This window comes from Canis lupus, chromosome 19, assembly GCF_003254725.2.
Source record: "Canis lupus dingo isolate Sandy chromosome 19, ASM325472v2, whole genome shotgun sequence".
NCBI lineage: Eukaryota > Metazoa > Chordata > Mammalia > Carnivora > Canidae > Canis > Canis lupus.
This window is the reverse complement of record NC_064261.1, coordinates 19195632-19208631: the sequence shown is the minus strand read 5'-3', so window position 1 is coordinate 19208631 and position 13000 is coordinate 19195632. Positions and strand designations below refer to the sequence as shown.

General features: G+C 37.8%; 1 protein-coding gene across 3 annotated transcripts in view; it reads right to left on the bottom strand.

Annotated features, from left to right (window-relative positions):
• TNIP3 (TNFAIP3 interacting protein 3) overlaps window positions 1-13000 on the bottom strand; it is a 103079-nt gene that overhangs the window by 47864 nt on the left and 42215 nt on the right. For all 3 annotated transcript variants that reach the window (XM_025420493.2, XM_049097284.1, XM_049097285.1), the window contains one exon: window positions 3008-3128. In XM_025420493.2, coding sequence (XP_025276278.1) covers window positions 3008-3128 — 121 coding nt within the window. The remainder of the gene's footprint in view (window positions 1-3007; window positions 3129-13000) is intronic.

Genomic DNA, 13000 nt, shown 5'->3' with positions numbered 1-13000 from the left:
GAATCTAGGATTATACCCAAATTTGGATCACTGAGTTAATAATGATCCATTAACTAATGTAGGAAATGTAGAAGGGAAGAAACAAGCAGTTTTAGCAGGAAAGATGTTGAATTCACTTTTGAAACTACTGAGCACTCGGTGTTATACTGTACGTTGGCAAATCGAACTCCAATAAAAAAATATACAAAAAAAAGGAAAAGAAACTACTGAGTTAAATTGATGTGCATGTAGAAAAGAACTCCATGTTACAGGAACTTACAGTGAAAGTTAGAGCTATTGGCATATATTTTGTAGTTAAATAAGACAAGGACTACATGTAGATGCCTGGGTTACACTGATAATACACAGGCATGTTACGTAAATGAAGCCAGTGAAGGTGAATAGGAAAGATCAGAGAAAAAAAAGTGTGTATGAGGCAGGGGGAGGATGAGAGATTGATTTTATAGCTGTTGATGGAGACATTTTTAAAAGGTTAGTAAATAGCATCAAATTCATATGAGAGGACAAGTGAAAAATCAGCTGCAAAATGACTGTTGGATTTATCAAGGTGAGCTTATTAGTGATGTGATAAGCGGGCAAAAAGCTTTGGATGCCCTGACCAATAAACTTGGCTGTGATGTGCAAGAATAAGTTAGAACATTAACCATAAAATAATGTGGGATCTCACATATGTTTAAAAGTGGAGGAGTGCTGAACACATTTTAAGCTGGCAAGTGGTGATGACGATATTGAAGACATAGCTGCCCAAATACCATGTAGGGATTGGTCTTATCATCAAGAGGTGGTGGCCAAGCTCAATGCTGTTCTCACAGGTCTTAAGAACTCATTGGAATTTCATTCCTTTCTTCTGTCTCCCACTGCCCATGCCATATCTTCTCCAACTTCCTTAAACACTGGATCTCACATCACTTTTTCTAGATGTTTTTTATCTCACACTTCACAAGGAAATGTGCAATCCTTTACCTGGATGTGTGGTGTGTAGGAAAATAAGCAAATTTCATCAGGGAAATGATGGGAAAAGCAGTATCTTAAAGACAGATCAAGTTTTGGTTAAGTCCCCCAAATAGAGGAAATTAATTACCAAGAGGATGACAATGGGGATGTAGAAGAGGTTTTTATCATCTAAGGAGGAATCCAGAAGATAAAATGAACAGAGTTGGGAAGAAGTCAGTCATGAGCAAATGGGTCTTGGGGGCTGAAGATCAGAACATATGAGGATCAGAATACTGGAGGGGATTCAAAATCCCATTGTTAGGTAGACAAGGAGGCCACTTGAGAAAAGCATACAGTTCTATGAAAGAGGAAGGACTTAACTGGGAGTTAGAGGTGTGTATATGAGGGTTGGGAGGAGGGGATGAGATGAGAAGTGGAGAAATAAGCCCTCCGTGGCTCTAATCATCCACAGACATTCTTACTTTAAAAATAGATGCTACTTGTGGCATCTTGGTGACTCAGTTGGTTAAGTGTCTGACTTTTGATTTAGGCTCAAGTCGTGATCTCAGGCTTGTGAGATTGAACCTCACTTCAGCAGAGTGTCCGCTTGAGGATTCTCCTTCTGCCTTTCCCCCCACTTGTGCTCTCTCTCTTTCTCTCTCTAAAATAAATAAAGAAATCTTTTAAAAAAATAGATACTATTTTTTCAGGAAGAAGTGAGTTTCTAAACAGGAAAACATATGTAGATATCGAACACACACAATTCTGTGTTTATTAAATGTATTATTAAATGCCTCTTATTAAAAGAGGCATAAGAATATCTGCAACATATTTTTAAAGTGAAAAAAGGTAGGTTCAACAAACTGAGTATGTGCTGGTGAGTGTGTGTGTGTGTGACAAAAAGAGAGAAACAGAGAGACCTCAAATGCTAAGAGATGCTCTCTGGGACTGGTGGGCCAAGAGGAGATTTCAGAGAGAGATCTATGTTGAGTGGGGTTTGAAGTTTATACCTTATTCAATTCCAGGGCCTCCATTAAGAGAAAAAGATATAAGTGTATGAATGCAACATAGGTACATAAGTAAATATTTGTTTATGGGATTCAAGCTTCATTAACTCCACAGGAAATCTGTCTCTACAGGGTTTTTATAGTTGTCTCTGCTTAGTATAACTTTTCCACAATGAACATGAATTACTTTAGAAATAAGAAATGAAGTAGAAGTTATGTACATTTTTTAAATTGTCAGCCATACTCTCAAAATTATTTATATTTAGATTTTTTGGAAAAGATCATTAGAGATGGTTTGTAATCAGGGGGGCTACAGAGCTTGAATTCGTGTTGTTATTTATGATGCGTTTCAAGAAAGTCATCCACAAAATTCCTAGCTTAACCTTATCTTTGAATTTTATTTGCTTCCATGAAGCACCATAGACAAATATCCTGAAACAAAAATTCAAAGTCAGATAGCTCCTTTTATCTGGAAAGCCTGTTTTTTCTTTAAAAAATGGACAATGTGGGGTCCCTGGGTAGCTCAGTCAATTAAGCATCCGTCTTCAGTTCAGGTCACGATACTAGGGTCCTGGGATCAAGCCCCACATTGGACTCCCTCCCTCCTTCTCCCTCTCCCTCTGCCATTCCTCCTGCTTGTGCTCTCTCACTCAAATAAATAAAATCTTAATAAATGAATTAATGAATGAATGAATAAATAAATAACAATGAATTGTACTGATTTTATAACGCAAGGTAAGATGGTTTACACAAATTGGATGATTCCCTCCCCCACAAAAGAGATGTTGCTCTATTTAACATTCTTTTTCACAGCATGAGTGTGTCCTCAATTCCCTATAGCAACACTTGCCTGCCTGGTATCACACTTTGAATGGGAAAGTGTTTCTGCTGAAGGGTTTCCTCAGTAACAGGAAGTGACTGTGTAAGAGAGGTTTTATAGTGGTTGACTTTATCCTCTCAGTCATCAAGGAAGTACATTACTGTAAATGATTTGGGGACTGTCCCCATAAATTCTTCTGGGTGAACACACATTTTGAGAAAATGTAGAAAGAAGGGTGGTTTCTTACCTTTAGAGAACATGAATTTCTTTGACCTGCTGTGGCTCCTGGGGTGGCCCCTTTATGATTGGGAGAAGCATTCCTCTCGATCAGATCTCGGATTTTATTGTCCAACTCCATGCTCTCACATCTGCCCAGGGGGAAATGGGAAAGGCACATTTTACAAAGCCAATTAAAAATTGTTTAAGGGTACAATGAGTTTTCAATGGCATGGAGGTGTTATCCCTATAGAGTACCTCTCTAGAATCTTCGGATCTCTAATCTCATTTTGTATTCATTAGTCCATGCCATTAGAGCACTTTAAGGAATACTGGAGTTTAATTTTCACTTCCTTGCACATTTATACAAAGTGATATAGTTTAAGACAAATTTAAGCATTTTCACAGCCTGATAACAATGACCAGAATTGAGCACTCATGGTGAACTCGGGTGACTTGCAATTTCTTATTCAGTGGCACAACAATCTATTGAAGTAGTCACCCATACCTGCATTTTACAGATAAGCAAATTTGGGTTTAGAAAATTAACTAAAATACTAATTTATGCAAAGTCAAACATTAGCAAGGTCAAGAGCAAACACAAATGTATAGTGTCTATGGGTGGGTGTGTGTGTTTTGTTTTTTTCCCCTCCAGTTCTATTGAGAAATGATTGGCATATATTACTGTATACTTTTAGGGCATACGGCATGAAAGTTTGATTTACATATGTTGTGAAACGATTACCACAATAGGGTCAGCTAACATCCATCTTCTCATATAGATGCAATAAAAAGAAAAGAAAGAAACGTTTCTCCTTGTGATGAGAACTCTTAGGATCACTCTTAATTTTCCCATATACCCTACAGCAGTGTTAGCTCTAGTCATCTTGTTGTGCATCATATCTCTAGTACTTATTTATCTCATAACTGAAGGTTTGTATCTTTTGACCACCTTCCTCCAATTGGTGCTCCCCTCCCCCCTGGGGTAACCACAAATCTGATCTCTTTTTCGGAGAGTTTGGTGGGGGTTTTCTCGTTTTGTGTTTTTTTGTTTTGTTGTTAGATTGCATATATAAGTAAGATAGTACATACAGTGTTTTTCTCTGTTTGACTTATTTCACTTAGCAATAATGTTTTAAGGTCCATCCATGTTGTCACAAGTGGATGCATTTCCTTTTTTATGGCTGAATTATATTCTAATATATATATATATATATATATATATATATATATATATATATATATATATAATATATATGCCATGACTTCTTTGTCTGTTCATCACTGATGGACAGTTAGGTAGTTTCCATGTCTTGTCTATTATAAATGATGATGTAGAATTTGTCTCTTAGCCATTTTTGCTGTATGTTTATAATTAACCTAAGAACAAATGCTTAAGCAATTATTTGCTACCAAATGGAAATACTATGTTAGAGTCAAAGAGTATCTACCTTAAGAAGAATCTAGTCCAACTGCATCATTTATCTGAGAATGAGAATGAATTACTCACATCCCCACAACCATTAGTTAATAATGCCAAGATTTAAATCAGATTTTCTGACTTAAGTCCATTTTTCTGTCCTGTTGCATCATAGTGACATGATAGAGAAATTTTCTCACTAAAAACATAATTCATAAGAAAAATGCATACATTGTGTGACTTTTCTTTACATATATTTTTTGCCTGCCTTATCATTTCTCATCCCTTAAAAATAACTCCTTGGATTAGGGTAGGAGATCTTTTAGGAATACTTTCCCAAGTCATCTGCACATAAAATAAACATACAGATGGATAATCTAATTGTAGACCAATGTGGCAGAGGTTGCATGGCTTGCTTGCCCAACTCACTACCTTCTTTGAGAGTGACTTTCAGGAGCAGGCTCTGAAACAAGCTATGCTTGTTGTCACTTCTTGACCTCACTTCTTTGGTTATAACTGATCATGAGAAAACAACTGATTCCAGCCAAGAGATTCTCTTCTATGTGCAGAGTTAAGAATGAAGCATATGGGTAGGAAAATGCAGGGCTGTGAGATGAAGAGAGTCTTGACAAGTTTCCATTCCTGAATAATTCCTTTCTAAGGCATCCTGCCTTCCTACTCTTATATTCTGGGAGCCACTCCATGTCTTTATAATGAACTACCTCAATCTTTTTTTTTTTTTTTTTTTTAATATGATCTAGCTCTGCTTGGTTCCTGTTATTTGTGATATAAAATCCCTAAATAATATACCTTGACCTTCATATTTATATTTATTCATTATTTCAGGCTGTGAAATGTCTGTACCTTATGCCCCCCCCCCCATATGATGTCACTGTGTGTTACAAGCTATTGGGTGTACTGTAAAATTCTTCATGGCCCAAACTGTTGCATATGCATGACATTGAGTCTGTAATGGCTTCCTACAATCCTCTGAGAAGACTTGCAAAATTCCTTTGAAAATTGCCTCAACTCATTCAGATTAACTAGATTTTTAATTAGCCCTGGGATTGGAATAGACCACTTTTTCTGAAACAGACTTGCCTGCCACAGGCTCGCAATACCTTCTGGTACAACATCTGTCTGTGGCAAACATGTTACTGAGCTATTTCAAACCCCAGACAGGATCACCACTTTGGTATGACCCATTACAACTTCCAAACCCCAAGATGATCTAGCTCTCTTGCTATGCTTCTGAGCTCACCTTCTATTTCCCTCCTGCTTGTTTTTTTTTTTTTTTTTTTTCCTTCTGGGCACACTTGCTTCATCACAGTATACAGACCATGCTAAGCATGATGCCCACTCTGGGGCCTTGGTGTTTGCTATTACCTCCATATGACCTGCTCCACACTGTCCTGCCTCAAATGTCACTTTATCAAGAAAGCCTCTGGGGATCCCTGGGTGGCTCAGCAGTTTAGCTCCTGCCTTTGGCCCAGGATGTGATCCTGGAGTCCTGGGATCGAGTCCTGCATCGGGCTTCTTGCATGGAGCCTGCTTCTCCCTCTGCCGGTGTCTCAGCCTCTCTCTCTTTCTCTCTCTCTCTGTGTCTCTCATGAATAAATAAATAAAGTCTTTAAAAAGGAAAAAAGAAAGAAAGCCTCTGCTGACTAACACATCTGAAATAGCTTTTTCATACCCATCAGTAGTGTCTCTTAATTCTGTTTTATTTTCTTAGAATTTTCTATTATTTTGATTTCTTTTGTTTACTGTCTCTTTGTTTTTATTCACTGTTCTGCTCCTTGGCACATAGTATGAACTCAATAAATATTTGTCATTAAATAAATGTGACTCCATGATGAAATTTAACTCAAATCTAACCATTAAATTAGATGCTTATTTAAAGTGTATGCAAATAACCTCAAACTCATAAGACTGATAAAATTGAGACATAAATCATAAAGCAAGGAAACAGTAATGGCAGCCTTAAAGTGGATACACGAGTTTAGTTACTATTGTCTTCATGGTCGCCTTGTTTTTTGTTTGTTTGTTTTTGATTTTGTTTTTTATGTAGGCTCCACGTTGGGACTTTAGCTTACAACCCTGAGATTGAGACCTGAGTTGAGATCAAGAGTTAGACACTTAACTGACTGAGCCACCCAGGCACTCCTGCCTTGTTCTTTTATAGTTGAATTATGTGCATTCTTCAATGTTTAACAAGAATTCAGTGAGTATTCACTATTGCAGGGTATTCACTTTTCACAAAAACAATCATATGCCATGATCATTCTCATACTGTCTCAACTTTAATGGTGAACATGCTTAAAGGTCAGTAGCCACCCTTTCCTTTTTCATTTGGACAAATGAGTAAAAGTTTTGCTTCTGAGCAGGGATCCTGTTCCCTCTCTTAAGAGTGGGGTTAAGAACAAGTCCACACTGTGGTGACTTTGACCACTGAAAAAAGAAGAGAAATGACAGCAAAGAGGAAGAGAACCATGTGGTGGTGACTAGAGGCAAGGAGCTTCTAGTCACTTATATGGAGACAGTGGGTGTCAGTGTTGATCACTGTGGCAGGAACAGTGCTTGAGCACTCAGGACCCCAGTAGGGAACTGAAAAACACAGGAGGGGTGGAACTCCAAAGATCATACCTCCCTGAGGACTTGAGCTCATTTCTCATTGTCATTGTTATGGCATTGTTGTCACTATAATTAGTATGTCTCAGAACTTATGTATGAAGCTTCTGAAAGAAGCATTAGATGCAGTGGAAAGTAGAAAATAAGCCTTAAGAATTGAAACTAATGATGGGACTTAGGGTAAGTCCCTTAACTTATATGAACCTTATTGGTGTGGCTTTATAAAAAGAGAGAAATACTATTACATTGCGACACTATGGGTGGGATTTGTGATAACATATGTACAAGCATTAGCACAGTGCAAGACATGGTATATAATTGAGAGCACTGTTATTACTCTGAGAGTCTGGCCCACTTACTAAACATCCTAATAAATGATTTTGGAAAGTAGTATATATAGTATATTAGTATATTGCTAAAAAGAAAAATAATTTAAAAAACACCCAAAAAATTCAGTTTGGTTCCTAAAATAAGCAAAAGGTTTAGTCACACTTTGGGTAAAAAAGATAGCCAAGTTGCCTATTTTGGTTTACAATATTCTTAGCAAATCTCTTATTCTTTAATATAAGAATTTCCTGGACAAATATTTTTATATATTTTTTTTAATTAGTGAAATTTATTATAGTTCATGAATTTCTTTTTTTTTTAAATGTTGTTTATAATACTTCGGAGTGTGTTTTTTTTTTTTTTTTATTCATGATAGACACAGAGAGAGGGAGAGAGAGGCAGAGACACAGGCAGAGGGAGAAGCAGGCCCCATGCCAGGAGCCCGATGCGGGACTTGATCCCGGGACTCCAGGATCACGCTCTGGGCCAAAGGCAGGCGCTAAACCGCTGAGCCACCCAGGGATTCCCTAGTTCATGAATTTCAACCGGCCTTAGATTAATTCCACAAAAGAGAATAGTACTTACCGAGGTTTATTTCTTTTCTATAAAGCTCAACAATCTGACAATGGAGAGGCATACAACATAGTTATAGTCTTAATATAATATTTTGACTCAAAGTCTAGAGTAGAGGTAAAATAATAACACTGTATCAAGATTTTACATACAAATAGAACAAATTCTACATGACTTTGCATTAGTGTTACTGGGTAAATAATATCCTCACCTTTGGATCTGTTTCCTGCTTCTACCCAGCTGATTAGGTGAGGTTTATGGCTCCAAAGACCTATATTCTGGGCCCTGCTCCTTAATCACCCTTATTTTCCAGGTGAGAAAATTGAGCCTTAAGGAACAAGTACCTAGGGACACCTGGATAGCTCAGGCAGGTAAGCATCTGCCTTCAGCTCAGGTCATGATTACGGGTTTCTGAGATTGAGCCCCCTATTGGGCTCCCTGCTCAGAAGAGAGTCTGCTTGTCTCTCTTCCTGCTGCCCCTCATCTCTGCTTGTGCTCTCTGCCTTGCTCTTCTCTCTGTCTGAAATAAATAAATAATTTTTTAAAAGAAATAAATTCTGGAGGTGGGTGGGGGGAGGAGTGAGGGTGAGGGTGGTGGTGGTGTTGGTGGTGATGGTGCCCAGTTGGTTGAGCGCCTGACTCTTGGTTTCAGCTTGAGTCGTGATCTCAAGGTCTTGAGACTGAGCCCAGTGTCTGACTCTGCACTCAGTGCAGACTCTACTTGAGATTTTTCTGCCTCTCCCTCTCCCAGTATGCCTCCCCCTACTCACGTGCTCTCTTTTTCTCTCTAAAATAAACAAATGAAATCTTGAAAGAAAAGAAGAAAGAGAAAGAGAAAGAAGAAAGAAAGAAAGAAAGAAAGAAAGAAAGAAAGAAAGAAAGAAAGAAAGAAAGAAAGAAAGAAAGGAAAGAAAGGAAGGAAGAAAGGAAGAAAGAAAGAAGAAAGAGAAAGAGAGGGAGAGGGAGAGGGAGGGAGGGAGGGAGGGAGGAAGGAAGGAAGGAAGGAAGGAAGGAAGGAAGGAAGGAAGGAAGGAAGGAAGGAAGAACCTTTCTAAGGTCTTTTGACTTATAAGAAGCAGAATAAGGATGCACTCTGAAACCCATGATGTTTTACTCTACATTTGGCTGCTCATGATTTTAGGAATTGTCAATACAGCAAGACTAGATGAGTGCTATGTTATCCTCAAATAATCTGGTTTAGGTTTCCCATCTTGCTGGGTATGTCTGCTTCAGCTTCAAAGAAAACAACCTACTGGTATCCAAACTGAAATGTAGCTGATTTATAAAGTCACATCTTAGGAGAGCCTTAGAAGGAAAGCTATGAGGATCAGGTGTCCCACATATGGCCTTTTGTGTGGTTCCTTATTTTTCTAAGTTGTGAGTTCTTTTTTTTTTTTTTAAAGATTTTATTTATTTATTGGAGAGAGAGAGAGAGAAAGAGAGGCAGAGATAGTGAAGAGCTAGTGAGAGAGCAAGAGCAGGGAGGAGAGGGAGAAGCAGGCTCCCTACAGCAGGAGCCCGTCGCTGGCTCAATCCCAGGGTCCTTGGCAAATGCTTAGCCAACTAAGCCACTCAGGCACCCCTAAGTTGTGAATTCATCCCCTACATGGATGGGATGCAGAGGTCCATGGATCATTCCCAAATAAAATTAAATATAAAATAATATATGTGTTATATGCTCACTGTCTTTTCCTAAAAACCTATAGTTTTTAGTAAGTTCTTGACTTCCCCCCAAAAGCTGAAAATCGCTGACCCAACTTAAGTTATTGTCATGAGTGACCATTGTAAAATAAAATCTCAGCATGGCTTTCTCTAAGGGGACGCTTTAATTGCTTTTTTTAATCATGAAGAAATTACAGAAATTCATAAATGCCTCTTTCACTTAAACCCTATTACTAAAATTTTTTTTGACTTGCAAAATTGCAAGTGAGCAGAGAATTACAGAGACAATATTATTAAAATCAGAGTTCTCTGAGGTGAGCACGACAGAACTCAGTGAAGTCTAATAAATTCCTGCTAGGCCTCGACTTCTATTCATAGTTTATTTTAAAATTACATGAATATAAATCTCCTACATTATTATCCCTCATTCCTACCTTTCACTTACAAAAACAAACGAGCATAGAAAGTAAATAAAAATGGTATTAGTATGAATTCGATTTTACCAGTAGGATAATAAGTTAATTCAATGTGACAATGAAGTTTTGTTTTTTTTTTTTTAATTTCCCTAAATTATGTATGTCGTGTGAGTTGATTTTCCCTAGGTTACCATCAGGAAATAATGATTCACCCAGCGGGCAATCAGAGCAAATAGGGAGAGAGGTGAATGAGTTTCAGGTATATTTGGAGCTGTCAGACTTCTGTTACATATTTGAGAGTCTCCAGTACAGAAGCCTTCAAAAAATTATCCAATAAAACAAAGGATGTAGCATGTCTTTGAATGCCATGGTATAATAGGCTCATCAAAGAATTATTTATTTAAATTTTAATATTTGATTAGTGCCTAGATATTTTTCATTTGTAGAATCCTCCCTAGTAGAAAAGATAGTCTCAAAGATTATGGTTTCCTTCCTTATAGGGTATTAACTAGTGTTTAATCTAACCATCTTATTCTGACATTCTTTTATTAAATTGCCCATAATTACCCAGGTCCTCAAATGTTCTTTGAATATGCCTTCTTATCTTTTTGGATATCATTAATTAATGAGTTGAATTAAAACCATGAACAGAGGTTCATTTTATATTAAATGGCGGTCATGTTTTTAACTTTTTGTGCAATGATGTTAACATCACTGCATATTTATACTCTAAAACTATCAAATTTCTAGTTGCTGATAATGACTCAGGGTGAGCATGGAACCCATCAGACTTGGTTTTTATGCTTACATGCTATGGTTGCATCATTGGTATTGGCAAGTAGTGTAAATTCCCGAAGAACATAATTTTACCCAATGGACAAGACAAATTCATTTAATTCATCTCCTGCATTAGAACACAGAAAAATGAGGCTCAGAGGGGTTAAATGACAGATTGCAAAGCCAGGGCAAGAATTAATGTTCTTCCTTCCTCCACACACTCGCCCACTTCAAATGTCCACATTTCCTCCCAGCCTGCTGCCAAGGTCACATTTTATGCTTTGATCTTACATCCTAAGCCAAGACCTTTTAGGGAAGATTTTGGAGAACAAAGCACATTTGCAAATATAAGACAAGGAAATTCGATAGCTGGTTCTTCTATAATAGAAATGCTTCCAAATGTTCAAAGTCCAGGAATTGTAATCTTTGGTGACCCAAAAAAGAGACATGTTGTCTAAAAGACTATAATCAAGGAGAAACTTTTTAGGTTTTACTTTTTGTTATTATGATTAGTACTCTACTTATGTTCGTGGCCAATTTGGAGAGAAACAAATACCTCAATAAAGAAATTACCTTGTGTATATGTGTTTAGATGAGTAAGTCATGGTGTCTTGATTATTTTAGTAATTGGGAACTTTAATAGTTGTGGCTTAAGAAGGTAATAGAAGAGAAAAGTTTTGCTCAGAGAATTTTTAAAGTTGTATTGGCCTGAGGCAAGAGTGAATATTTTTAAAGTTTTACCCAAAACTGTGTGGTTTAATAATTTAACTAAGTGTCCAAAAATGGTCTTGGAATATCTGATATGAAAGCCCAGAGGATGGGGTTATTTCTTATACACATGGACTCTGCTACAGCCCTCAATTTGCATTCCTGGCTGAGCCCTTGTCCTTCTCCTCTCTGCTTTTGAAATATGCCAGGTTGCTGAACTGATGTGTCACATACCCAAGCCAAAGCTCCTGTGGCTGCACCTGGGAGGAACATGCGGGCAGAGGAGCCAGGTTGGAGCAGAGCTACAGAGCAGCTGCAGGTGCTGGTCAGACCACAAAAGGGTACCAATGAGTGAAGCTATGCAGAAACCACATCCTCCTACAGTTATCCTACTGAGCTGGCCTCTTCATTGGAGCTGTTCCGCAACACTCTCATTCACAAGGGCAGAATGACAGACCAAGATGGGATGATGTAGTGTCAGAAGATATTCAACACATGCATACATTGGCCTTTTGCTTGGCTTCATGTTAGCCACTCGATGGTTCTCACCTTAAATATGGGACAGAAACTGAATCCTAGATTGCATGAGATAGTCCAACTATGTATCTCCTTAGCAACCTGTATTTCTCTGATTACAAAGCTCATTATGCTTTATTGTTATTGTGTGCTTACTTGCATGTATTCTCCGTCAGATTATAAACCTCTGGAGGCAGGGACAGGTTTAGCTTGCTTATCCTTCTATGTCCAGATCCTGGCCAGGATTATTAAAATATTAGATAAGAGAACAACTACGACTAAAATCAACAAAGGTAAAAGATAGTCCTGAAGATGGGGCTTATATTAGAAAGTCATGTGCAGGCTGTTTCTCTGTCTTTTTTTTAGATGCATTTTTAGTCCCCGTGATATCTGTTACTTCTTCCCTTTTCATGTCAATACATCTGCCTCTGAGAAAAGGAGCTGACAAAAGCTTAACGGCTAAGAGTATCTTGACAGGGACACACCTTTCTGTTACAAAGTGTAGTTTCAGGTATCAGTAGGCAGGGCTCAGGAGGTATTTCTGAGTTGGGAAGTCCCTTCCTGTTCCCTGGAATTAAACTCACAGTCAGATCAATACTTGAGAAGAAATATAAATAAGGATAAAACCTTATCTGAAGGCAAGTATTAAGCACAATTGTCTCCTAACACTCTCTCTGAGTTTTAATATAAGAGGAAAATGACACCATCTTAGATCTCATCATGAGCAGGCTTAGCCCAGAAGAGCACAGCACGTCAAAATGTGAGTTTCTCTACTCCAGGGAGCAAAGATCCTAGGAGAGGAAAGGGAGAAAGATGAAGAAGTTATGCAAACATTGCTATTCTGTCTATCATTTATTGCAGAGTTTTAAATAACACAAAATGTACCCTTTGACAGGGATACAGGAAGAAGCTAGCTTAATAGCTTTGTGAATCAATAAGGGGGTAAATTCCTTGGTATTTTTGTTGTTCTTTTTGTTTTAATATAGGATACTATCAC